General features: G+C 38.8%; 3 protein-coding genes across 4 annotated transcripts; 1 reads left to right on the top strand and 2 right to left on the bottom strand.

Annotated features, from left to right (window-relative positions):
* Positions 1-932: 932 nt before the first annotated feature.
* On the bottom strand, positions 933-6,137 carry LOC149096117 (uncharacterized). The gene has a single exon (XM_089281620.1). The coding sequence runs from the start codon at positions 6,079-6,081 to the stop codon at positions 5,302-5,304; it is 780 nt and encodes a 259-aa protein (XP_089137746.1). The 5' UTR covers positions 6,082-6,137; the 3' UTR covers positions 933-5,301.
* On the top strand, positions 4,348-16,056 carry LOC110059039 (uncharacterized). Of its 2 annotated transcripts, none has more exons than XM_089281614.1 (6): positions 4,348-4,699; positions 8,487-8,634; positions 11,329-11,412; positions 12,217-12,454; positions 13,880-14,202; positions 14,642-16,056. In XM_089281614.1, exons 2-6 carry the CDS (start codon positions 8,547-8,549, stop codon positions 15,568-15,570), a joined length of 1,662 nt encoding a protein of 553 aa, XP_089137740.1. In that variant the 5' UTR covers positions 4,348-4,699; positions 8,487-8,546; the 3' UTR covers positions 15,571-16,056. The 2 variants fall into 2 exon arrangements, with proteins under 2 accessions (XP_089137740.1, XP_089137739.1); XM_089281613.1 differs by lacking the exon at positions 4,348-4,699 and adding an exon at positions 6,125-8,002.
* Positions 15,744-24,478, bottom strand: LOC110059050 (putative carboxypeptidase X1). The gene is made up of 8 exons (XM_089281621.1): positions 23,516-24,478; positions 21,931-22,128; positions 21,450-21,589; positions 20,444-20,579; positions 19,303-19,392; positions 18,374-18,440; positions 17,516-17,738; positions 15,744-16,837 (listed from the first exon to the last, which is right to left on the bottom strand). The coding sequence occupies exons 1-8, from the start codon at positions 23,598-23,600 to the stop codon at positions 16,799-16,801; spliced, it is 978 nt and encodes a 325-aa protein (XP_089137747.1). The 5' UTR covers positions 23,601-24,478; the 3' UTR covers positions 15,744-16,798.
* Positions 24,479-24,905: the final 427 nt, after the last annotated feature.

Here is a 24,905-nt window from a genome sequence, read left to right as displayed (position 1 = left end):
TAAAGTATTAGGAACTGCAAAGTGCTTGTGTAAATGGTTTTTTAGTTCGGTTAAGATACTCACTCGACTAGATAGCCAAAGTAAGTTCCAGATGTTTAATACACTATTTTTCTGCCGCCATATTGGAGGACTACAAGGAGGCCGGCTCCATACTAGGCTCTATAATTTTGCGCGGAAGTTGCGACGAATATCTCAACTTTCGGACAACGCACACCCCTTAATCTTGGAGAACTGTCCTGTCTATTTATCGTCGATCTATAATATCACAATTTCTCGACTTTATCCACTGAATGGTTTTTGATTTTACTGTTTCTATTGCGTGACAATGAACACACTTTATTTGTCTTTTTTGGGAGTATGAATTCTACAACAGGTAGTCTTTGCTGACGTCATTGGCTTATTGTTTAGATTTTACCTTATTAGCTCTTATTATAACCATACAAATTTGCGCAGAAAAGGTATCATGTTCGAAATAGGTCAAACAGTTTAGACCGCACATGGCGATGTTCAGTAGCACTGGGGTTGTAATATTGAAGGGGCTAGACATTGGCCTTAAAATTACTGAAACAATTATGTGTCGCAAATTAAAAGCGCTAATGAACCTATACAATCTTTGTAAAATTCTGAGTTTTTAAACCCGCGTCGCAGTGAAAGCATGTAATACATCGAGCTTAAATTCCTTGGAAAACTGATCATGCTGTGCGCTTTCAATATTCAGCACTAATATTTTGATAACGCGGTCAGAAAATAAATCGCTTATGCGAGTGAGGCAAATATTCTAGCCATTGCAGTCGGAGCTTACGTACCTTCAAATGTACAGGTCCTTTGAGTTAGAGTTAGAGCCAGCAGTGGTCAGCAAAAGCTGAGCGGAATCAACAGGGGCTGTCAACGGTTCTCTTTAGAATGTTTGTCAAAAAAACTTTTAGTGGTCGGTTTTGTTTTGTTTTGTTTTGTTTTTCTCCTCGATTGGCTCAGATGGTGTAGCTATCCCTATAAGCGCTAAAGACGTTTATTGTCGTGTATTATATTAACCAAAGTGCAAGAGCGAGGAGATAGTGGTTTCTGTACTGCAGATAATTAAACAAGCCTATGGGACTACAGGATACCAAGCTAAATAAAAAGTGCGAGTCTAAGTAAATCAGAGAAAAGTCTATGACTAAGAAAACTCTATTGTAGATGTTTTTGCTGTCAGTTGTTGTTGTTTTGTTGTTGCTGTTGTTTTTCTTTGATCAGTAGATCTGTGAGAGAAATCTGAACTCAAGCACGATCTTTCCAAGAAAACGATAAACGAAAAATAGCTGATACTCACTTCCGAGAAATGCTGATAAGAGACGAAATTATTTACAGATGATGCCGGTCATTAATTTCAACTTCGTTCCGAGGCTCTCTCTTCTATGTCTCCCTTGGTCGTTGGAAGAAAGACCGTGGTTGTGGCAGGTCACGTGACCACCCAGACTTTGGGCGGTAAATAAATCTATTGGGTACCAGGTGATCTGACCGTAAATAATTAACCAATCATCTTCAAGGAGAAATTATTTTTAAAACCGCACACAATTCTTTGCGCGCCTAGTAGAGCTTGTTCTGACCTTCGGCATGTAGTCCATCGACGACACATCGGTAGCACTGTGAGGATAAACATGGCAGTTTTCAGTCGGAAGGCTTTTTTTCTCATCATACTTTGGTTGTGAGTGGAGTTATAACTTTACTACCTAGTATTCTTAAAGATTTTTATACTAAGAAAAGTTCAGTACACGATTATCTAGACCAACAAAGTCAGTGAGTTGGCTTGTGGGCCTTCTGCATGGGCACATGACATGTTCTCTCCCGCAAGATGTGGTTGAAACTTCTTTCCATTGATCCATACATTTTGATGGCGTATTCAGCTTTGTTGGTTGAAGGAAGTGTGTGCAGAAGACGCAAGGAAGCCATCTATGCTGCTCGAACTAAAGATGGATCTTGTACAATCGGATATCTTTCCTCCAGATTCTCATTGGTGTCGTCGCAGAGATCGTAAACAATGGCAAGTCCTCCATCAGTTGCGGGACTTTGTTCAACATTTGTCGCAGCTTCGTTGTTCCAGGCTCTCTTCCACAGGCCAACAATAGTTTTATTCTATGAGGTTTTTTGTGTCCTACTACTTGTAAAGTTTGCTCCACCCATTTTCCGCCGCTTGCTGAGAAAGACATTTTTTCTTCTTAAAATCGTACGCTCGAAAAGTGCAGGTAATCATAGCGCGTTTGCGGGACAAATCTAAAAACTTCCAAGGTCTTGTTTTCACTCATAACAGGGATAAATTACTGCTTTGGGCTTTAAAACAGAAAGGAAAATTACAAATCAATGTTTAGGTGGCCTCAGTATGGAGGATCAAGTAGTACAGAGTCCGTAGAACTTTCTGGTGAAGAAGGTTTTCTTCCTACAACCGCCGCGAAAACATGAAGATCAGAGCGCTTTCAGATCACAGATTTAAAGCAGCTTTTCGGACTTAAGAAACAAAAATGGTAATGTACATTATTACTTCGAAGTTGAATTCAACTTTTGGAACGATTGGTAAAGCCACAGCCGTTAAAATGTCTGGAAAAGCGGTCGGCAAAAACTCAAGCTTTTGCGTTAGCGTAAAGAATAATTTGAACATGTGGTCATGCAGTGAAGCACGTGTGCAAAATTTTGAACAATTTTTTGCTTTTAAATAGGTTTCTTCGCCTCAACTTGAATGAAAATCTATTGTTATTGACCTTCCTTTCGCATTTCTTTCATTTGGTCCCCTGTATTTGGGAATTTTAGGTTTTAAAGTGAACATTAACTTGCACGCTGGATTTCTGCATATTTAATTTACGGCGACCTCCAGGCGCTTTGTTTATTTTGTTTATTCGTTTCGTTCAAATATTTCCGCGTCTTATTAAGCTACTACAGAACCGCTGGGAAAAGAACCAAAATGGCCACCAATTTAACACAGTTGAAATACGACTGATCTCAAAATAATTGGCTTGTTTTTGTCGTCTTTTTGATTTACGACTTTCATCTTTCTTTCGCAGCGCCGTCATATTTCGTCGCGCGGCCAAGAAATTATTCGATTTCTTGTTTTCAGATTGATGTTATAAGAGTTCTTCGCTTTTATTTTTCGTTGTTTCCTCAAATGTTAGCCGTTACAAGAATGAAATTCGGTTGTATTTGGTTTCGTTTTGTCCTAATAAAGTCAATAATTAACTCACTTTCGCAAAGTCAATTTTCTCTGCTTCCGTGGGACATTTTGTCGTGCGGTAAAGAAATAATATAATTTCTTGTTTTCTCATCAGTTTCGTACATCAGGTTGAGTTCTTTTTGTTAATATTTTTTTAACATTTCGACCCTTCATTTATTGAACTTTAAATACACGATGTCTTGAAACCTGATCTTGTGTCTGTGGTTACTGGGCATATGGTTTATTTTGTGCTTTCGCTCGCGAAATACTGTACTTCCAAAAAACGCCAGGGAATCAGGGGCGGGTCGCGGGCAATTTCATTCAGGCGTCAATGGGTTAGTGCATGTTTGATTGTTTGAAGTTTTGTAAGCTGTTTATAAACTGCCCCTGCACATTTTTGGACAGTGTCATAGTCATCATTTCCCAACCAAAGAGCAACTGTTACACTGTGCTCAGTAAATTATAAGGCTCGATGATTTTCACTCTGACACTTTTCTCCCCTGTGAAATGGCGTGACCATTTCAGCCATGGGAACCCATCATGATGCTGTTGGTTGGTGTTGTAACTGCACTCTGTACACCTGACTGACCTAGAAATAGTGTAACGTAATTCTCAATGTCAACATAGCCCACAACTACCTCTCCAAATTCATTAAAGGTCAGGCCAATCTTTTCTAGCAATTCTTGGTGTGTGCCATTCAGATTATTAATTTTTTTCCTTTACTGAGTTGGAGAGCGTTTGATCGAATGGTCTACCGAAGTAGTCCTGTGGCCGACATACGATAATAATAAAATGAATGACTAAACAAAAGCAAACTAGAGATCGATGGAATACAGTACCTTTAATACTGTATAGAAAGTACACTATTAAAAGCAAATTGAAGTAAAACACCAAGTGATTTTCAAGCTTACAATGCGATGCGGCCAGCGCTGCATGTTGTGCGATTCAAGTACTCAATCGCTTCCATCCAAGTGTAGAATCGAAAAGATTCACCGTCGAAAGAGACTTCCCAACTGTCCAAATCAACACTTCTCATATTTACAGCACAATTCCGAGTTCCAAGCGCGGTATAAGACAAGACAAAATAATTCTGAAAAGCAACACTCGCTCTGGTAGTGATCGCCATCATTCAAATGCAAACTCACGACTATGCACGGGCTCCCTTATGGGATACGGCAATAAAATTTTCTCTCCAGTCTCGCGCACTGACGTCACCAGATCACCTGGTAGGAGGGGTGGCAGAGTGTTTTGTTTGTTGCTGTGACAAACTTGCGGGTTTCAAAACCTCAAACAGTGGCTAAAAATTGAAAACTACCCACTCTATCGGGTTCGACGTCGAATTTGCCGATGAAGAATGCTACACGATTTTTGCCGTCTTCAAAATATAGAAGACTTCCGTTCACAAAGAAATTTGGCAGCCGAATGGAGTAGAAACTTTTTGACGGTTAGCAAATGTAAAATGTCACGTAGCGAATCGAAGTGAAACCAGTGGATCAGTCTCTTCGATCTTTGAATTCGGAGGTAACTTATTTTCTTCTTTGTGCGGTATTTTGAATGTTAAAAGTATTTCTGTCACACGACCGATTAGCCGAGTATTCTGACTTGCATTTGATTTGCAGCGGTGCAAAATGATTTACAGTTTTGTTTTGTTGACACAAGCCCACACTTACGTTTCATCTGCATCAGGTTTATGTAAGTTTAAATTTAGACAGATGTTGAGACACGGTTCCTTGGCGGACAAGAATCAGTATATATTGATTCTGTACTACGCTAATAAACTCTTTTATAAGTAAATGTTGCTATTTTAACTACTTTGTTGCTCTATGTGACTATGACTCTAGAACAGGGCCATACGGAGAATCTTGCATCATCTAAAACTTGGTTTGCAGTGATTTAAGTCCGTTCTCAGTCTCGCCTACTGGTCTTCTTCGCTTTTCTCTAAATTGTCTGAGGGATCTGTATTATGAACAGTCAGATCAATAACCAGTTTTCAAGCACAGCAGGGGCAAGAGAGACGATGCCTTACCGCTAGGAGACAAAACTATTCTGGCTTGTTTACCAGTTCTCAAGTTAACCGTCAACGTCCTTTTTCCTGATGTAGCCATCAGAGAAATCTCTGGTCGCTAACGTGAAGTGCAAATATGGCGAATCTCCAACACGGACAGAATTATTGCGATACCATTCTTGGCGATGAAAATGGATTCATCTTTGCCGTATTTGAAGAAAACCACCGCACGAATGATCAAGAAGGGCAAGTTGACGAAAAGTATTTCCACAATGTTGCGCCAGAACGCCACTCTAAAGCGAATGTTCGTTTCGCCTCCGGACAGGTTGTTTTCCGTCAATTGCCAGGTAGACAACGCGAGACTATTGCATGCTAACACGATCATGAAAACTCCGAATCCGTTTGGTATTCCGAAGTTGTGCTCGTTTTCTTCTAAGACAATGTCCATCATTTCAACAGCATCGAAGAGATCAATGGCCATCTGATAAGACAACTTGGACACAAGTTCTCTGTGATCGTCAGTTTGATCCGAATCGTCAGCAGTGTGTAACAACAACAGTAAAAGAAGTGGGGTGATGCAGAGAACCATCTTCAAAGTATTTGGACCAAGGAGCTCGTTCTTGTCGAGGCTGTCTCCAACATATACAAATACGATGGCTATGTTGGGTATCAAGGCACAGAGAATATACAGATCCCAGACATAAAACAGCCTGCGAAGTTTTGCATTGGAAGCGATGAGACAGAGCCATACGATCACTGCTGGCGCGAATGAAGTCGCCAAGGCGTACAAGCGGGAATTTTTCTTGTAAGTGGCTGGATAACCAGCTAAAAAGAAGCACTGAATTATTATCAGAGCGAAAAAAACTAGGCGCGCTACACACTTACAGAACGAAGTCATGACTCTTCTCGATAGCGTGAGAAGTTTTGCAAGCAAAATGTGCTTACTAAGAATCAAAGACGTTGAAGGAAACACTATATAGACCCTACTTACGTCATGATACGTACAAAGTTAGCGAATCAGGTAGCGACACATCGAAAAATGCTAGTAGACTAAAGGGGACTTACCCCAAAGAGGTTCACGAAGGCCACGAGCACGAAGATATCAGTTGACAGGATGGATGTGCTGTAGCGCAGCGTCAGCGATATGGAGCGAAATTGACGCTGCATGAAAATCAGATGACATTAATAACAGTTCATGTATCTGCGACCAACAGCATTTTAAAAGATTAAAATAATACAATTTCTGCCGTTTAAGGTAATGTACTTAGCTCTAAACCCTTGTCACAGATTTAATTTAGGAAAGCTTTTCCGGGAAATCAACAGAAACAGCACGTGCTTTCATTTTCCGAGAAAGAGTTACGCATAATAATGTTTGCATAATTCAATTATTATGAAAGCAAATCGGACAGACGCAAGTAGACCTAAAGGGAAACTACCTTCTTAAGGGAAAATTTTCGCTTTTCATTTTCGAAATCGCGAAACTTTGAGGAAGAGATAAAAAGTGGCCTATTCGATAAAGAAATTTGAAACGAATTCCCCAAATCTGCGCGAATTAAGTGTCGCGAGATGTCGCTCTTCCAAAATCGTGAAATTACGTTTCCGTAAAAATTTCATTTGACGATATGATTTAGGCATTGTTCTGTCGTTAGTCATATTCATGAGAATTCTTATGACGTTGGTTTGTTCTCCTTGTCATCTTGTTTAGCCCGCGTTTAGCACTCTTTCCCAGTTCTTACTCTTATTTTATTCACTTCTTCCCCGCTCTTACTCGTTCACAGGCTACAGCCGCGATTTAGTGGTTGAGACAAATCTAAATCCCAACAACTAAGAGTGAGCGAACAAAATTTTCTTTTGAGGAGTGTGTCCTCTACCGCTTTTAGGAGTTGAACTGTAAATGTTAGTGTTTGCGAGAAGGCGAGACTAGCGGTGTTCTTTGCGAGCCGGCGACGAGAATTTAAAGTGCGTTAAAAAAACAAACAAACAAACAAACAAATCGAGACTTTTCATATTAGCCTTGCAAAATGCGGGGCCCTTTGAGAGCTTTGTGAAAAAAAAAAAAAAGAAATGATATTGCGAAACGCGTGCACATAAACGCTTAAAAAAACGAGACTGGGAGACTCCTGAAATTCCACGAAAATTTTTCGAGTCTGTGGATTTAGAATTACCAAAGGACAACAACTTGCATTTCGTGGATTTGATCTCACCTTTAAGGTTGCATTAATGTTTCACTCTTTTGTTCTGCTTACACTGATTCCTGTGAAGTAATTTCATTGCTCGAGAAACATTTTTTTTTGGTTATGTCGGTGAAGCTTGCGAATTACGGCAAAATAAAGCAACAGGAAAAATGATTTGTTTATGTCCGATCAACAAAGAACCAACGAATTAACTGAGGTTTTCTTTTTGTTTCGATTGTCTGTCATTTGGAAGGAGATTGGACAGGAACAAATCTTATAGCTTAAATTGCCTGCTGTTATAACCACATAAATCGTTTCTTGATCTATGAAAATATTCTGTTTGGCCGTAAATAACCTTTTCAGTTTGACTTACTTGCTGGTATGGCTGCTGGTATTGTTTATATGCGAACCTGTTAAACTCTTTTAAACAGAAACTTAATTAATCTGACACATTTTATTAAAAACAACTCGGATGGGAAATATTCATTTTATTCGACGAATCACTGGCATGTTTCCAAAAGAGTGGTCTCTATGTCTAGTATCTTAAGAAAGACGAAATCGTAGCGAACTGTAGGAATGAAACGTTTTACGAATACTTCTCAAGAAACGGATGCCAGAAAGAACGCTACCTAATTAAGATTCGAGGTACGAGCTTTGACAAAATGTCAGTTTATTTGTTGATTATTTTATAAGTAATTTCCAGATGCCAAAATTAAAGAAAAACTGACGTGATTTAGAACTGAGATAATTAACCCTTCTGCGGTGAAAAGCAACCACAATTTACCGTTCGATCACCAAAACGAGCTGTGTCTATCTGCCTTGGTGTATCTTTGTGTTGTGACAACCAGTGAGCGTCATAAATGGCGTTATCATGATCCGTCTGCCGTCCAATAGCATTAAAGTCAACAGTCAATTCTCAAATAAGATAGCCTTCAAACGTCAAATAAGAAAAAAAATATTCATATTTTCAGTCATCAAACAACCGAAAATTCAACAGTCAACCGTTGCTAAGGTACATTTTTAAACCGTCAACCATCGAACCGTGACGGTACTCCTAATTGACAGCCTAATTCAATAGCGGACCCTGAAACAGATATTTACTACTCAATCGTACTTGGTACATCTACAGCTGAAGAAGAGGCGAGGAGGTAACGAAACCACATTTACTCCTTCAGAGGAAGCTGGAGGGATGCGGGTAGCAGTGACACTATTGCCGACTTTGTTTTTCTCCGTGGTGGTTGTCCCATCAAGAGAAGAGAAGACAAACTCTGCAGCAGGTATGATCAAGGACTAGTTGACAAATTTACAAATTTGTCAACAAACTCTCATTGATGATACTGAAAAGAATGCATGAAGTGTCAGACGCAAAATTAAACGTCGACGCGAGTTTCATATTAACAAGTAATGTTGTTATGATCGCTTCAACTGATGATGACTTTTTGGATTTTCAAATTCATTTATCTGCAGTTCTTTTATGATGATTTCGTCTTACGAGAAGGCAATCATCTACACAGAGTCTTCGTTAAACACATCTCACTGATATCCCTATTAAGGAAGCGAGAGTTGAGAAGAACGGTAAAAGTAACTAACAGATACAATATCCGCTGTGTTAATTTTATGATATTTTCAAATTAAAGTTGTTCGTTATTTCGTGGCTTATTATTAGAGTATCAAACAAGATGGGACAAATTTTGTTCTAAGAAAATTGTTTTGTTCTGGTTTAAATTTCATTTAAAACAAATTCGACCGAAATAGACCAATTTCGACGTACCATAACAAAATTCAGCCTAACGCAATAGACCTAAAAAAGAGGCTCTTGAGAATAAACCACACACTGACTCTATAGTTATTCCCAAGAGCCTCGTGTTGAGTTATATTGTTTCAGGCTGAATATTAAATATCGAAATTGGTCTATTGTAGGAAGGTAGTACTTTAGGGTCTTGAAGTGAATTTCTGTCAGGTCGGCATTTCTCACAGGATCATCCGATAACTAAAACCGTACTTTAGTCACCCGTATCGATCAGATTAATGGAGTTCTGCAGCTTGTCGACCTGATATTATATTACAAACATTAGTATATAGTCTAGTCGTCTTTGATCCCCGTTCTCGCTTTACATTCCCAAAGGCATTTAATAATAGTTGCAATAACCAGTCTTAGAAAGTGAATCGCGCTGGCGGGCATGCGTAAACAATCTTAAGTCGTTGGTAGCTGCCAAGGACTGTACTGGGTGTCGACCACATTTCTGGCCAAACAGATAACCGTGAATAAAAAAAATAATAGTAATTATCAAAATAAAACATGACAGCGCGCAGCCGCAATTAGACCTCTTCCACGGTTGTTTCAAAAAAATTGCTTGGAAGATAACACAAGAATTCATTGTTTGTATGGTTTTGTTTTGTTTGTCTGTATATTTTTAACGGAAGCGCTGTCTCACGTAATGGCAAAGTTTGTTGTAAAGATGTTATGCAGCTGTTCCTCAAGCAATCGCGTTTGACTGAGAAATTAGCTAGTTTTCGGTTTCAACTGCGTGAAAAATAAAATTTGAATTTTTTATCTTCACTTAGCTTAGGCGATCCAAAATCAGTTATTTACATAGAAAAATATACATGAATAAAATGCCGGCACAGACTGTAAATAACATCTACCTGTCAAAAGAAATGTACATCAAGTTGGAAGGCGAAAGATATACACGAGCTCCACACTTCGATTTTGCACGATTAGTTTAAATATTCCTACATTCTCTTCGTCAAGCCATATTGTATTTACAATGGAGAAAACAAATTGTCATTCGATGCAAGAGTCCATAGTCTCTTGTTCGATACACCCTTTTCTTTCTTTTAATTGGCCGAGAGCCTACCACGTGACCTACAAATAACCGCCGACAAATAATGGTCTGCTCATGCGTAGTACCGTCTAAAAGTGTTTTGCTGCAAATAACATTCCGTTCATGCGTATTTGTAATCACGCTCTTGAGTGAAAAATAGCTGATTGTTTCCCTGGAGTGTCAGAGAGTGATTTAAATAAATGAAAACAAATATGGTGATCGAATAGCTGGTTTTCACATGACGTCACGAAAATTCGAACTACAAAACTATTGATCTTCCTGAGATTTTACTTAAATAATGTATAAGAGCAGCTGAAAACTAATATTCATACAAATTTTCGCTCCGAATGGGTACTTGGTTTTGTGATACACAACGCTTAAATTTCTAAGCTTTTGCGTGACGCGGCATTTACATGACGGCCAAGAGAGCTGTCATGATGGTTAAAAAAGTGACTTATTTCGGGGATCTTGGCTATCTAAACAGTTCATGTCTTAGAAAAAGTCTTATATTAATGTTTTAGAGTTCCTCGATGGATAAATTCACGCTCTTGTTCCAAAACTCAGTGACAGATGTTTCTGTTGGTTTCCGACCTCCATGTTGGTGTCCATACGGATGGGCATTAGCATGGCGTCGCCATACAAATCTCTATAAATTTGGGTAAAAAATTTCTCCGCATATCTCGCATAAGAAAAATTGCTGGTACCAGAATTTTGGCGAGAGTCTTTGCATATTTAACTTCTTTGATTTCCCAGATTCTGGACTTTATCTATTGACTGGTTTTGATTTTTATTTTGATCTATTTTGAATTGCGTGACACTGAAAACCAGCAATAATAACGCAATTACTGAACTTATTATCTCACAGATCAATTATTTGCCCCAGCCCTCAGCGTCGGCAAATAACTGATCTGCTCGCTTCTGACAAATCACTATATTTTGCTCAGCTTTGTCCAATAACTGTTAAATCAGTTTCTCTATTCTGTAATAAAACTTGTTTGATTCTCGCAGTTTGGTAGAAGTGCTGGGTAACCATATATAGTTTGCATTAATTTATTGAATAAATAAGATAAATTAAAAATGACATTCTTTAACACGTAAATGTTACTGACTACCTGACATTCACTATTGTATATTTGCTGTACTCAGGTTCTAAAGAATCGAAAGAGAATCTTGAAAAAAATGCGGAGGATATTACAAACAATTTCCTCAAGTTATCCAAGCCAGATGATGGTAAGAGTATCCAGTTGTATGAGTTTTCAAACACTGTAATTTAGTCCAAAGTGCTAATAGTACGTAAATTCACGACCAACGAGCAATGACTACCTTGTAGTTATAACATGGCCTTTGTCCCATAACTGCACTTTTTTAACACCTAAGTGACGTTCCTTCATCTTAGCGCATGTCAGCACAATTTATTTATTTGAAACATCATCGTCTAAGGTTAGGGGTGGGGACTGCCCTGCAGAGAAACCCGAAAGAGATTCCAGAACCTCCCACCCTTAAGAGATACCAGTTCACGAATACAGCTATATAGTAGTGTCTGCCATATATATAGATTTCTGACTTAGCACTCTCAAAGTTAGCTGGTCCAACAACTTTTAAAACTGCCTTCATTTTAGCCTGGGGGTAAGAAATATATATCCCATGAGAAAAGATCGGAGATGCTCATTTAGGGTTAAAAATAACGGACTTTGGTCTCACGTAACGTAACCTGGACGAAATACTACCATTTTAGCGTCAAGGTACCTTTTTGGGTTGTACTCGAGTAAATTATTAAAGGCACGCTGTCTGTCCGTTGGGGTCAAATAAAGCTCGCACCACGCTCAGATTAGTCTCTTTTAGGGGTTGAATTCAAATTTCCGAATAGTTCCCTGACTTTTTTATATGGGAGTTCCCCCCAGGAGGATTTCAAGACATGAATACCCTGAGGTTACCCAATCATTCTTCACACTAGTAGATCAAATTCAGTTTCCCAGGAGGTTATTCTCCTACATCTGTATATTATAGAATAAAGTTTATATTTACTATGTGTAGGTAAGCCTCCTGCTGTAGACCTCGTGTTTGCTTTAGACGCCTCAAATGATACTTCAGTGGAGGACGGCTTCGAGTATCAACGTGTGCTTGTCAGATCCTTGTTAGATGGCTTCAGCATTTCTCCGAGCGGAACTAGAGTGTCCATAGCTTCCTGTCGGTGGCCGTACTCTCACGTGAACTTTAACCTTAACAGCCTTGTCAATAAGGAATGTGTCATGGCGTGGATTCCAACATTAAGGTAAAAATGGTAATCACCAGCTGATAAACAACGGTAGAACCTCTCCACAACGGCCACCTTTGGGACAGAGGATTGAGGTCGCTATAGAGAGTTGTCCGTAATGGGAAGGTACGGATGTAATGTGACACCTGTTTTTTTTAGGGGCCGCAAAGCATTTTTTTTAACACAAATGCTTATTGTAGCATCTAAATAAGTAACACAAAAAGAATGTATCAATAACATAGGAACTAAACAGAAACAGAGACCAACGACGTGCGTATGAATCAAGTTTCGTGACCTTTTCCAACAAAAAATGGGTTTGTTTTGTAGGCACCGTTTGTCAGTCGTTGATTAACTGGTCATTTGTCGAGAGGCTATTTTGGCAGCTGGGAAACGTTCTAGTGGTTAGTCGTTGTGGATATGTGGCCGTTGTAGAGAGGTTTAAATAAGAGCGAGTGTATGGACCGTCCGCCGTCCGTTAGTGGAGGTTCGACTTTAAGCTAAATCTTTGTAAAAATGACCGTGGCGTTGTGCGGTCCCGAGCGCGCAAGCTTAGTTGATAAGCGATACGACTGAAAATGTTTCGAAAACGCAATTAAAAGATCGCGGACTGGAAAGCTTCTTTAATTTTACAGCGCGCAATTCTGAGATACGACTGAAATTCGGCGTTTGACGTTCTCAAAAGAAAAGAAGGACAAGATAATTAGAATAAAGAGGAGGGTAATTTGTTACGAATAAGTTATTTCTTTTAAGAAACTTAGTAAGCTTCAAAACGACCAGAAAATCGTCAGTAGTGGCGGCAAGGGACAATGCGGGACATACTAGGCCGACGATGGAGCAATCTGATTGGTTTTAGTTGTTTGCTCTCTCAAGCCGTGTAATAGGAAGCCACTTTTGAAGATTTTCTAGTAATTTTACATGTAGGAGAATTAATTTTCTGACGGCTCCTTTCCTTCTTCTCTCCTTTTGTTTTTTGTCTTTGTTTTTCATTTGAAAACATGAGACATGAGTAAACGTATAGCTGGCTCTTATTCTGAAGTCAGAAGTTTACGGTGTCTTTTCGGTCCATGATCATGGCCGTGGCATTTTTCAAAACATCTTCAGTCGTGTGACAGATCTCTCATTAACCAAAGCTTCCCTAGACCTTACTTTTAAGATAATCTCCCAGTACGGCCCTTACGCCAAGTCTTGGAAGAAAATTAATTGTCACTAAAGGTTTGTTATACATGTAGGTCATATGGCATAACAATATACATAAAAATACCTTTTTATTGCGTGATAAAGTGCGCAAGGAAAGAAAAGGCAGGAAAGGTAGCCCCATCTTGCGCGCTTGGGTAGCCAATTACAACGCAGCATTTGATCATCTTGGCCGCTCCGAAATAAAGCAAAAATTATAAATTCTTCGCAGCTTATTGATTGTATGATAGTTTGCTTCTGCCATTACAGGTACGAGACCGGATATAAAGCACTTGGTAGATGTCTTGTTGCCGTTAAAGGAGTATTCGAACAAAATACTGTAATGCAGAGAAACTCGAAGAAAGTATTGTTTATTGTTACCACCGGTAAATCATGGAGTGGAATTCATCCAAGGTTTCCCACTAAGTGGTTGAAAAAACATGGCGTTGAGATATTTGGCCTAGCGATAGGTCACAGAAAAGACGGCTTCGAGCAACTTCGAGAAATTTCCAGTAGTCCTATGGACGAACACGTGTTTTGGGTGAAGGAATTTAAGGACGTCCCCTGCTTGTCCAAAATGCTAAGAGGCAAAGGTGAGCACAGAACACATTTTGGTCTTGAGCTATAACGTGTTTAAAATTGTTGAAAAGATTATTAACGCTTACCAGCCCGGGATTAATAGTTGATAAATGTCTCAATTTCGCTTGATAAAAGTGCGTTTTATTGGTTATGTTCTGTAAGATTTGATTTAATCGTCTTGAAAAGTAGAGAATAGATCATATAAAAAGGAAGTCTTGCTGGCAAATCTTATAACTAATATCAAAATTCATTAATTGTGCCTCGAAAACCGGGGTTTTGCGTAAAACGAAAAAAGTGAAGAACAACACTAAGCGGCTTTTTAAAGAGTATTATTTGCGTTTGATTTTTGTTCCAACGAATTCAAATCAATACATCTGTGCTCACGTTATAAAATACCTAGCTACCTTCAAATGACTAACTACGTTTGGTTCACTTTCTTATATGTTTTTTCAGGAGGCTACTCAGCCAGTTGTCGCGGGAATAGGACCTTTTATGATGAGTGTGAACGCATGTGTTCTTGTGTGAGAGGTCGTCCAAGGCAATGTAAACGCGTCCGAAAAGACTTTCTATCCATGAAAAAAGAGGACAGAACTCATTTCATCAAAGTTTTAAAAATCGCGGCCACAAAAGAGCCATTTAGGTCACAGTATCTAGACCTGGCTTCTACGTACAAGAAATTCTTCCATCGTATCAGAGAGAGGATTGTTTTTCTACCCTGGCATCGAGCCTTTCTTTTAAGACTAGAAAATCTGCTGTTACAAATTGACTGCCGCGTTACCCTTCCCTACTGGGACTGGAGCCGAACATCCGGAAATCATTGGGAACTGGACAATCCAGATAGCATTTGGAACAAAGCTCATTATGGTCTCGGAGGCAATGGAACAGAACCCAATAATTGCGTCAGTTCAGGACCATTTCGTGAAGAACAATGGAACATAACCATGGATGATGACAAAACAACTTGTCTGAAGAGACATTTCCATGGCAACCTCCCAGATCCACAAAAAATTCAAACTGTGCTAAGCTTACCCTGGGAAAAATTCTCCGACTTTGAAAAAATCTTGCGTGTTACATTCCACCATTCCGTAACTTGTGATAACATCGGTGGCCATGTCTGCTCCAAAGAAGCAGCTCAAACGCCTGAATTTATCCTTATAACTTCTTTTGTCGACAAGCTGTGGGGTCAGTGGCAGAACATAAGCGACTTTCACCGGGACACTGGGTATCCAATAGTTGGTAATAATCTTCCTGGCTTTTACTTAAGTTATGTTGGTGACGTGCTTCGATTGGACAGACAGCCTGACTGTGTAAGCATTATATATGACAAGGCTAGCATAGCAGAAGGTATAAAATGTTCCGAATCTTCGTCTAAAGGCGATTAAAATGATTTCAAACAGCGTGGTTATGCCAATATTAGCTGCAAGATTCCAGCCCTTGTGATGTTAATTGCAATATTCAGATGAAGGGCAACAATGGAATAGTCAATTGCCGATGAAACTTCAGTGAACTTTAATGAAGAATAGTAGTACCCATACATCTAACCACAAACAAGTCATTCAAAACAAAACATACTTTATTGTATACTATAGTACTACCCAAACTCACCCAGACGTTTCTCTATGGTAGTAATCCAGTCCAGTCTTCCAGCGTATTCTCGGAAACCATTATTTAGAGGTCAAATTTTAAGACAATTTTATCGTCACCAAATTGTCAACAAAAACTTTCTAAAATGAGCTATGACAAATGATATAATTTAACACATCCATTAAAAAAAAAAAAAAAGCTGCAACTGAAACTCACATTTTGTATTGCACATCTCATTATACATGTACAGCATAGTTCGCAATAAACTCAGTTCTTTTCGCGAATTTTGTCAGGTGCCTCCGATCCTCCCACCAATCCTAGCTATTGGATGATCTCGTGTGACGTCATGGCAGCCATATTAGTGTACGAAAACAATGAAATGGCGGCCATGTTGTTGTCCCAAACTCTAACTCTTCTTTCTATCGTAATCACTTTCTTTTGCATGGTTGCTGGCCACGCGGGTGAAAACGCTCCAGGGTTCTAATTAAGTGCCAAGGAATACTATTTATGTACCCGCGCTAGCATTGCAGTTTGGATAACAGATAAAACACTTAAGGAGTTTACATATCGATGGATCTTAGACGTTGAAAAAACAAACAAACAAACAAACAAACAAACAAATAGCTCGAGACAGCAGCCAAGTTTCTTCCGCTCTTGTTTACAGTTCCTACAAGCAGTAAACAACAGAAAAGGCGCTCGGCGAATGAGGACTCCCTTGTCCCGCGCGCATTCCCGCGCCGTAACTCTCATGCCATTTGTGTACTCGCTCTAAGTTTGCTCGGCAAAGTAGTGCACCTATTTTGCATTTTCGTATTAATATATAGGAACTAAACTCTATTATTATGATGCATATCTCAGCCTGAACCTCAGGCAGTGAATCAATTACATTCACTCTCATATTTTACCAGTGTTGGGTCGGAAATACGCCATATTACACAGGCTAGCCTTATAATTGTCGCCGCCATCAGTTTTATCAAGAGCGGTTGTGAATACTATCATCGCGTCTTTCCCTCAGGAGTTCCATCCTCAAGTATAAGTAATTGCATTACGTTCGAAAGAAAAGATCTGAAATAAAACAAAACGAGAAAATTGTATGAGTTTAAATGTTTTCAATTCAATGGAGAAAAGTGACCTTCATTTAACCAAACATAAATTAGACAGCATCTAATGTTTCGCTTTGTAAAACACACACCTGCCTTATCTGGGAAACCATGTGTATAAGAGAGAGTTAACGGGTCGTCCATATCCGTAATTGAATCAGACAGTAAAAGCGACCTTCTAGCAACTCTATACCCGTAAAACTTGACTTCTAAATTATTTGGTCATACAAAACACTTCCACAAATGGTACACTTAAAAACGCTTCTTATTACCCTGTGTTTGCATCCTGTCATTTAATGGCCAAGAACAGAACGAGGGAGGAAAGGATTTTGTTTGGCAGCCATAGGACTGTTAAAGAACTGTGTTCTAGTGTGGTTGTATTGACTGGATTGGTTTATGACCCTTTTGTTCAGACTAGTATTGGGAACTGAAAATCATTATCAGTTGACACGACTGGCCAATAGTGAAATACTCTCCTCACAACCAACCGTAAACGTTTGATCCTAGCAGCGTTTTATTTAAGTGCGGACAAAAAGGCTATTCTGGAATATTCCAGAATGAGAATATGTTGCGTAATAAGGTTAATTGAATGCAGTCTAAAAGTCTGTTCCCATTGGAACACGATCATATTTTCTTCCGTTACCTTGTTTTCGTCAATAAACACTGGCGTCTCGGATGGTTCAACCTTTCCACCGTCTAGTTTATCATCATGATCAAAGTTCAGTGCAACAGTTTGGAATTCGTAAGGAGGTGGCTGGTCATAGACTACTCCGTTATCATATCCGAGATTGGACTTCTCTTCATAATATTTTCTTTCCTTTTCGCGCTTTTCTTGTCTTTCTTTGATTCGACGTGCCCTTTTAGGTCTATGATCAAATATCAGTGTGAGTTTATACAGAATACAAATAACTCTGTTGAGAGTCCTTTCAGTATTGTATAAATTATATGCAAAGTAACCTACTTTCAGCGCGAATTATCAAACAGTTATTAAGATTACTGCGATAACGCATATAGGTGTCTTGCGTCCAAGCGATGTAGTGCGCCCATTTTAAAATATAAATACCTAAACCCCCATATCAAAGTAAAGCTTATAGAGCTGGCTATCAAACCATACCAAGAATTTTCAATGAAATAAAGTGTCGAATTTTTCACGACCTCTAAACGTGAGCGTCCAAGTCACCTTTTGAAAGCCACAAGCCAAAGCAAAAGGCATACAGTAACCTTAAGTTTTGAGTGAGATTTCGGATCGGTCGCCGCTAAATTTTTGGCTTTCCCTCATCCGTCAATCGGGAACAGATCTTGTTTAAAGGCAAATATCCATGTATAGATCTAATGACGACCTTCATGTTCATATTATCCTTCAAACAGCTATTTCAAAAATCAATCAAGTCTCACATATTATCACACTTTTGGAAATATCTTCGGATATACCCCAGTTTTGGCAGAAGCATGTTGCATTACTTTGATGTTTAGGGCAATAAAATAGGGCAATGAAACGTACCTGTGTCGACGGCAAAGACAAAAAAGTCCAATAAGAATCACGCAGCCAAACAGGGCAATTGGAATAACTAGAAATATAATAATAGAAAATTAGTGAAAAATGCTTTTTAATTAACTCTTTCGGTTAAGGCCAGGGAAAAAGCAAAAGGAAGAATTAAGCTCCGTCTGAAGCTATGAAGCTCTCTTCTCCAAGAGAGCTTCATCGACTGGCTAGAGAGGAATAGCCGTGCGGTACTAAAAAAAAGAAAGAAAGAAAAAAAAAAGCGTGTGGGGTTGTAACTCTAAACGTTGTTCCTAGAAACCTGTGCCTAAAACCGGACTTATTTTAGTTTTCCAGGGAAGTTCAGGTACCATGTTCCAGGTTACCACGACCCTCGACTCATGCAGCGTCATCTTTCCATCAATTTTACACCAACTTTTGAACACTGATATTTGAAACAACGATTTTGTGACTAGTGAGTGTAAACCAAGAAGATGAGGGTGATTGTTGCTTGTTGATTTTTTCAGCTGAAAGTTTAACTGCTCAGATTTAACTTGTTCTCAGCATTAATGACACTTTCAATACCATTTTAAGTACAAGATCTAAGAACATGTGATGGGATTGTTATTTAAGCAATAGGGCACTTTTTTTCCCGTGTTTACACAGCCTAATCTAAACAAGAAGGGGTTCGGAAAATTCGAGACAGTTATGTAAACCCAAGATGGAGTCGAGGGCTTGCATAACGTTCGAGAATTTTCCGAACCCTTGCGGCATTTGGATGAGGCTAGGTAAACACGGAAATAGTGCTCTATTGCTTTTGTAAAATGTCTCTGAAAAAAAGCTCGAATTTACAACGTCACATCCGTGTTTACGTACTCTCATCTAAACACACCTATCAACCAATGACAGCGCGCGTAGTATCTCATTTATTTTATAGAAGATAATCTTACCTAAGAAAAGAGTTTCTTTCAATGGCGTCTCCGCATTAGGCGCATCGTTTAACACATCGTTATAAATGTACATTGTTGGACCGTCTGTTCCTTGAAAAGAAAACAGAAACACACAGGTTAGATGACTGTTTTAACCTAACCTAGGCCCAAGTCAAACGTCGAACTTCTCGTGAGACGAACTAAACTGAGCGAATTAAGTTCATAATAAGTTCGACGATTGACTCAACTGAGTTCGTCCGTCTGAAGCAGACGGAAAAAATGTGTCACTCCATCTAAATTTCAATTAAGTTCGACGTTTGACCCAACGGTCGAGCTTTATCCGTTTGGACTCCGTTGGATCGACACACATTGTAATTTAGGTCGTCTCATGTGAAGTTCTACGTTTGACTTGGGCCATAACCATCGAGCTTGCAAAGATTTTAAAAACCTTCCGCCGGATGATCAGCGTGTCACACGCTTTGCAGCATAAAAACAAAACAAAACAAAACAAAACAAAACAAAAAAACAAAACAAAACAAAACAAAACAAAACAAAACAAAACAAAACAAAACAAAACAAAACAAAACAAAACAAAACAAAACAAAAACAAGATAAAACAAACTTAGCAGGAAATTAAAAAGTGCCATGTTCGCTATTTCTTATGGCTAATGATAAGACGCCCCCCGGGTGGGGGACTCCAATTGAAAAACGAAGGGGGTGCTCGTCATTCCTTTTAGGAGCTAAAATAAGTGGTTTTGATGCGTCTTAGGATGGTCAGCCTCAAAAGGCACACAACGGGAGCTTTAGCGGTACCTTTTAGGGCATTGAGCCAAAAAAATATGACAGGAGATAAAGCGATATGTAAGAATTGGTATCCCTTAGGGGAGAAAAAAAATTTCAAGCCATACGACACCCACAAAACAGGATGTTGGTACGTCTTGGTTTTTCTTTCTTTTTTTTTTTTCGAAATTTTTGCCGAGCACCCCAGTCCTTTTATCTAGGAGTCCCTCCCTGCCGGGTTAGACGCCTGCTAGAGTTGTCCAGGCTAGAGAGTTACATGCAGCCTAAGGTCACCGTTACATGTTTGTTGCATGGCTCTAAGTCTTGCGACATCATTCGTGGAGTTAAAGACAAATTTTGATCATATCCCACACAAGCCAACCTGTTTGGCATCCGTACAAAGCAAGGCGCATGCACCTCCATTTCCCATGACGGCTTTGGGGATGAATACGAATAAAATGAGTCCAGATGCCCTTCAGAGTTACGTTCTTGGCTCCCACGCCAGTATTTGCCTGAAGCTGTGGAGAAAAAAAAATGATATGACTATAACTAAACGGTAGATAGACTACTATTGGTGTTGTTGCTGTTGTTGCTGTTTTGTTATCATCTAAAGGAAACGATAAACATAAACATGATGAATAAGATCATACTTGATTGTGTAAAGAATGTAAGCTGAAGCTTTGTTTTGCTGAAATTTACCAGCGTCAGCTGTAACAGTATTCAACTGGCCTTCTCAAGCCCAATAATTCATCAAGTTTAAACAAACGAAATCATGGCCATGACGGTGTTTGGATAGATGATCTTAATCAGCATAGATTTTTTCGATTATATTTCTCTGTTTTCTCCTTAGTTTTAGTTTTGATTGACAAGACATATCAAACACTCTAGACAGTACAGTGTTTCATCGCTTTTCCAAACACCTCGAAGTTCGTCAAAAATACTCCGCTGCGCGTCGTATTTTCAACTGTCTTCTTGGTGTTTGGAAATGCAATGAAACACTGTCGGTCGTGTTTGATATATTATATAACAGTGTTATCTTCTAGCATGATAAATAGTTCAGGATAAAAAGTAGTGGTAATAAAACATGACGTTTCGGCGACGAAATGAAACCATTATCATTTGTAAATAGTTGTAAGTTCAATAACGTTATATGTTAATGCGAAACTACATTGGAATTTCAGTGAGATGGAGGAAAACAAAAAAATGTACATAATATTATTTTTTTATTTATCATTCCGTAAGTCCCATTCACCAGAAGGTGCCATGGACCAAGCAGAAGCAAAATGATATTCAGTTAACTGGACATGCTCTTGGTCGCGCACGTGACAAATAACTATCATTGTATCAATAATACATGTATGCGCTGGCTGTTAAAATTAAAATATTACCCGTGTTACGCTTCCATCAGAGTATGTCTTCCAAGTTTTGGTGTCGTTGCTGGTTGATACTTTGTAGCTCTTAATCCAAAACTCTCCACCATCAATTACAACTCCTTCCGTCTCGATGACTTCTATATTTGTTAAGAGTTCTAAGGAAGAAAGATCAGTATTTCAGAGGCGGTGCAAGGAGATACCTCCAGAGAGCCACCGCCTCTCTTGAGCCGAGAAAAAGACCCTTTAATTTTTATTAATCACTGACACACATCCTTAAATGCCTCAAAGTTTCTGAAAAGAAAATATCTTGTTCAATATTCAGATTCAACATATCTCTCTAAACTTGCCACAGTCAGTAGATGACACGCTCGCTATCAGTTGCATTCATAAATATACCAGAACACATTATTTGTTGAAAATATACGGCAGTAAAACATTTAATTTAGGAAAACAGAATTAAAAATGGTGGTTCTGTAATCAAACTTAAAAGACATACGAAAGAATATTTGGATGTAAGGGTCGCTGTCACTCTCCGATGCACACCAAGCATTGCCCCATGATCCCCTACTCTCTAAACCAATACGACCGCGAAAAGCTTGGTAACTGCTACTCTGGTCAGATGATGACGTCATGTGTCTGTCAGGGATTCGCTTTGAGCTTGGTACTCTCACCCCCAGTTCCTCAACCGCGCATCCTGTAAAAAAAAAAAAAAAAAAAAAGAGAGAATTGCGACTAAGAGGGTATCTGTCTTAGATTGAGCTATATTGCGATAAAATTTCACTGCGTACAGCTCAAGATGTGGCCGGGCTTGCTGTGAATTCATGGGGCCTCATTAAAACACTAATTAAAAAATGCAAACGGACGTCACAAAAATGACTAAAAATTAGAAATAAGCGAACAAACTAGCTCCTTGACTTTGAAATATATCGAAGTTTGAAGTAAGACCTAGTTACTACAAGAGGTACGTTCCCCACCATGTTTAGCATTTAAATACTTAAAAGTAAATATGGCAAAAAGGCCCGATGCTTTCTTTTTCTCTTCATAGGCACGGTCCACACTACGCTGGAGAAATTTGAAAATAAGTTTTTTTTTTTTTACTTTAACACGCAACAACCAGCGATCATTTTGGATTTGTGTTTGAGGAAGACTCCGGCAGGGAAATCATATGATTATTGCGACGTTATCGTTTTCCAAAAGCTCCGCCGTTTCTAAATATTTTTGATCCACGCTAAAACGCAAAGCCGGCGTTTTCAAATTCCTCCGGTTTGAAGAGCGTTTTCGAAGAGCTCCGCTTTTGTGACGGGGCTAGTAGTGTGGAAGGTAGGCCTAACCGTAAAGATAAAGCTGCTTTTTCAGATTTCTCCGGCGTAATGTGGACGGGGCCTCGTTGCGGCTTTACTGTTTACAAGTCAGACTGCTCATGCGTGGTAAATTGAAGATTGTGAACACCAGGCAGCTGCGTATGGCTGAAGAACTGCTAGGATCCATTTTCCGTGCAAAAGTAGGGCTTGTAATAAGGATACGTTATACTAGATATTTTTCATTTAACTTTTACCCCAACGAGATCCTAAAGGTAGTTGCTAGAAACATTATCTAGAATTGCCGCATTTGTAACAAACGTTGCCATTCCATGCATACTGATCGAGCTAGAAATTTCTAAACTCTGCCAAATCATGAAACCAAACATGTCATCTGTCGCTTTGAAAGAACAAAATTTATCAGTCTATACCCTTTAACTGATCGCATATTTTGTAACTGTTGAAAATACCGTAAAAAATGTACTGTTTCTAGCATGGTCTTCTTAATTATCTATTTGTGACTTATTTAATTCACCTTTGTATACTAAATGTTGTTTCAGTTGAACTACTGAAAGCACTAAAATGTTCAGTCTGCAGATTTTGTTTTTGTTATAGTCGGCGTTGTATATTAGTAATTATTTAAGGGGGTTAAATCGTTCTGCAGTTAAGCTCTAACAACCTTCTCTCAGAACTTGAGAGTTTTGTTAACAATTTTCAAACCAAAGCGCTACACCCACCGATGCCTATCAAATAGTTCAACAGTTCAACACACAAAAAAATTACCTGTAGCATCTGTCCTCTGCGTAACGAATAAAACCACTGTAACAGAGATTAAGAGAGCGAATCTCTGTTTTGAATGCAAGGCCATTTTGATTCAGTTAAACTTACAAGAACTATCCAGTTATGATGCCTTCGCTCTGCTGGCACTTAAGTATCCGTGCTATGCAAATATCTGATTTTTAAACAATGCACTTGAAGGCTAAACTCAACAAAAGGTGACGTCATCTGTAAACAATCTTCTTGTGTAGTGTATTTTTCCAGAAAGCACCAAAATTAACCTCTGTTTTATCGATACTATTGATTTTGATGGTCTATAGCGATCACTATGACAATTTCATCTATATGTACGCTGTGATTCTCGGCAATCTGGTTAGGAGTGAGAAAGGTTAAATGGTTGAAGTTTCTACAAGTTTCCATGCATTGTTTTATTTGATAAACTCGCTCAGATGGGACAATGATTTTCATAAAAAAAAAAAGAAAAAGAAAAAACTGACTTCAAATGATCTCCTGTAAACTAAACAAAACACTTTCTGTTTTCTATATTAAAGCTGCATGTTGATGAAAAAAGTAAATGAAAAGTACATTTGGAATTTTTTTTTTTTTTTTTTTCAGGTCGGAAACAGTTATGTCCTGTTCTTTCTTTCTTTATCTTCGATGTCAACGGCAACAAAATAAACAGAGATTATTGCTTTCTATCACTAAATCAAATTAAAGAGTTAAAAAAAAAAAAAAAGAAAGAAAAAAATGAACCACTGCAAGGATATACGTCCCAATGAATAAGGACAACTGTTCAAGGTCGACACCCTATACCTTAAAAAAAGACTGAAGCATAAATATTCAAAGCTAGTCTCTTCTTAAGCGTAGTCAAGCTGCATACTCTGTTTTTTACTCTCTTTTTTTTAGGTATAAATTCCTAAAAAAAAATGTCCCTCTCGAAATCTCTGCGTGTAAAATATGCAATAGGCGCGCGATAACAGGCACTCCCGGTTGCGCTAATAAGTCTTGGAAAGTTAGAAAAAAGGTGAATTAAGTTACAAACCGTGCGGGTCCTTGGCACGACTAAAGAGAGGTCGCCTTCTCGTGGCAAGGCCCCACCGGTCAAGAAGAGCAGGCGGCTCTATATTGATCTAAAGATGAGAATGCAATAAGTTGAGAAAAAAAAAAATGCCATCATACTGCTCTAGCAGGCGAAAGCTACGTCCGGTTTCTCGTTCATCACAAAATTGCTAAACTGAAAATCAGCAGTTGCTAAGAAGTCGCCGAACATAATGAGGGGGCGAATTATTGGATTTTAAAAAATGTTATCTCAACGGCAGAAAATCATATACAGTTATACACAAAGGCTACAAAGATATACTGAAGATTCGCGCGTTATTTGGAAAAGTGTTTCATT

Source organism: Orbicella faveolata, unplaced genomic scaffold, assembly GCF_042242905.1.
Source record: "Orbicella faveolata isolate gen_17 unplaced genomic scaffold, um_ofav_v1 contig_48, whole genome shotgun sequence".
Classification (NCBI taxonomy): Eukaryota; Metazoa; Cnidaria; class Anthozoa; order Scleractinia; family Merulinidae; genus Orbicella; species Orbicella faveolata.
The sequence above is the reverse complement of the archived record's forward strand: the minus strand, read 5'-3'. Positions and strand labels throughout refer to the sequence as shown.

Coding starts and splice junctions, on each gene's coding strand:
- LOC149096117 (XM_089281620.1), bottom strand. CDS start 6,081: ATGACTTCGTTCTGTAAGTGTGTAGCGCGCCTAGTTTTTTTCGCTCTG.
- LOC110059039 (XM_089281614.1), top strand. CDS start 8,547: ATGCGGGTAGCAGTGACACTATTGCCGACTTTGTTTTTCTCCGTGGTG. Junction 8,635..11,328: donor GAAGACAAACTCTGCAGCAG/GTATGATCAAGG, acceptor TGCTGTACTCAG/GTTCTAAAGAATCGAAAGAG. Junction 11,413..12,216: donor GTTATCCAAGCCAGATGATG/GTAAGAGTATCC, acceptor TACTATGTGTAG/GTAAGCCTCCTGCTGTAGAC.
- LOC110059050 (XM_089281621.1), bottom strand. CDS start 23,600: ATGGCCTTGCATTCAAAACAGAGATTCGCTCTCTTAATCTCTGTTACA. Junction 22,129..23,515: donor GCAGAGGACAGATGCTACAG/GTAATTTTTTTG, acceptor TTTTTTTTACAG/GATGCGCGGTTGAGGAACTG. Junction 20,580..21,449: donor CTGATGGAAGCGTAACACGG/GTAATATTTTAA, acceptor TTTTCTCCACAG/CTTCAGGCAAATACTGGCGT.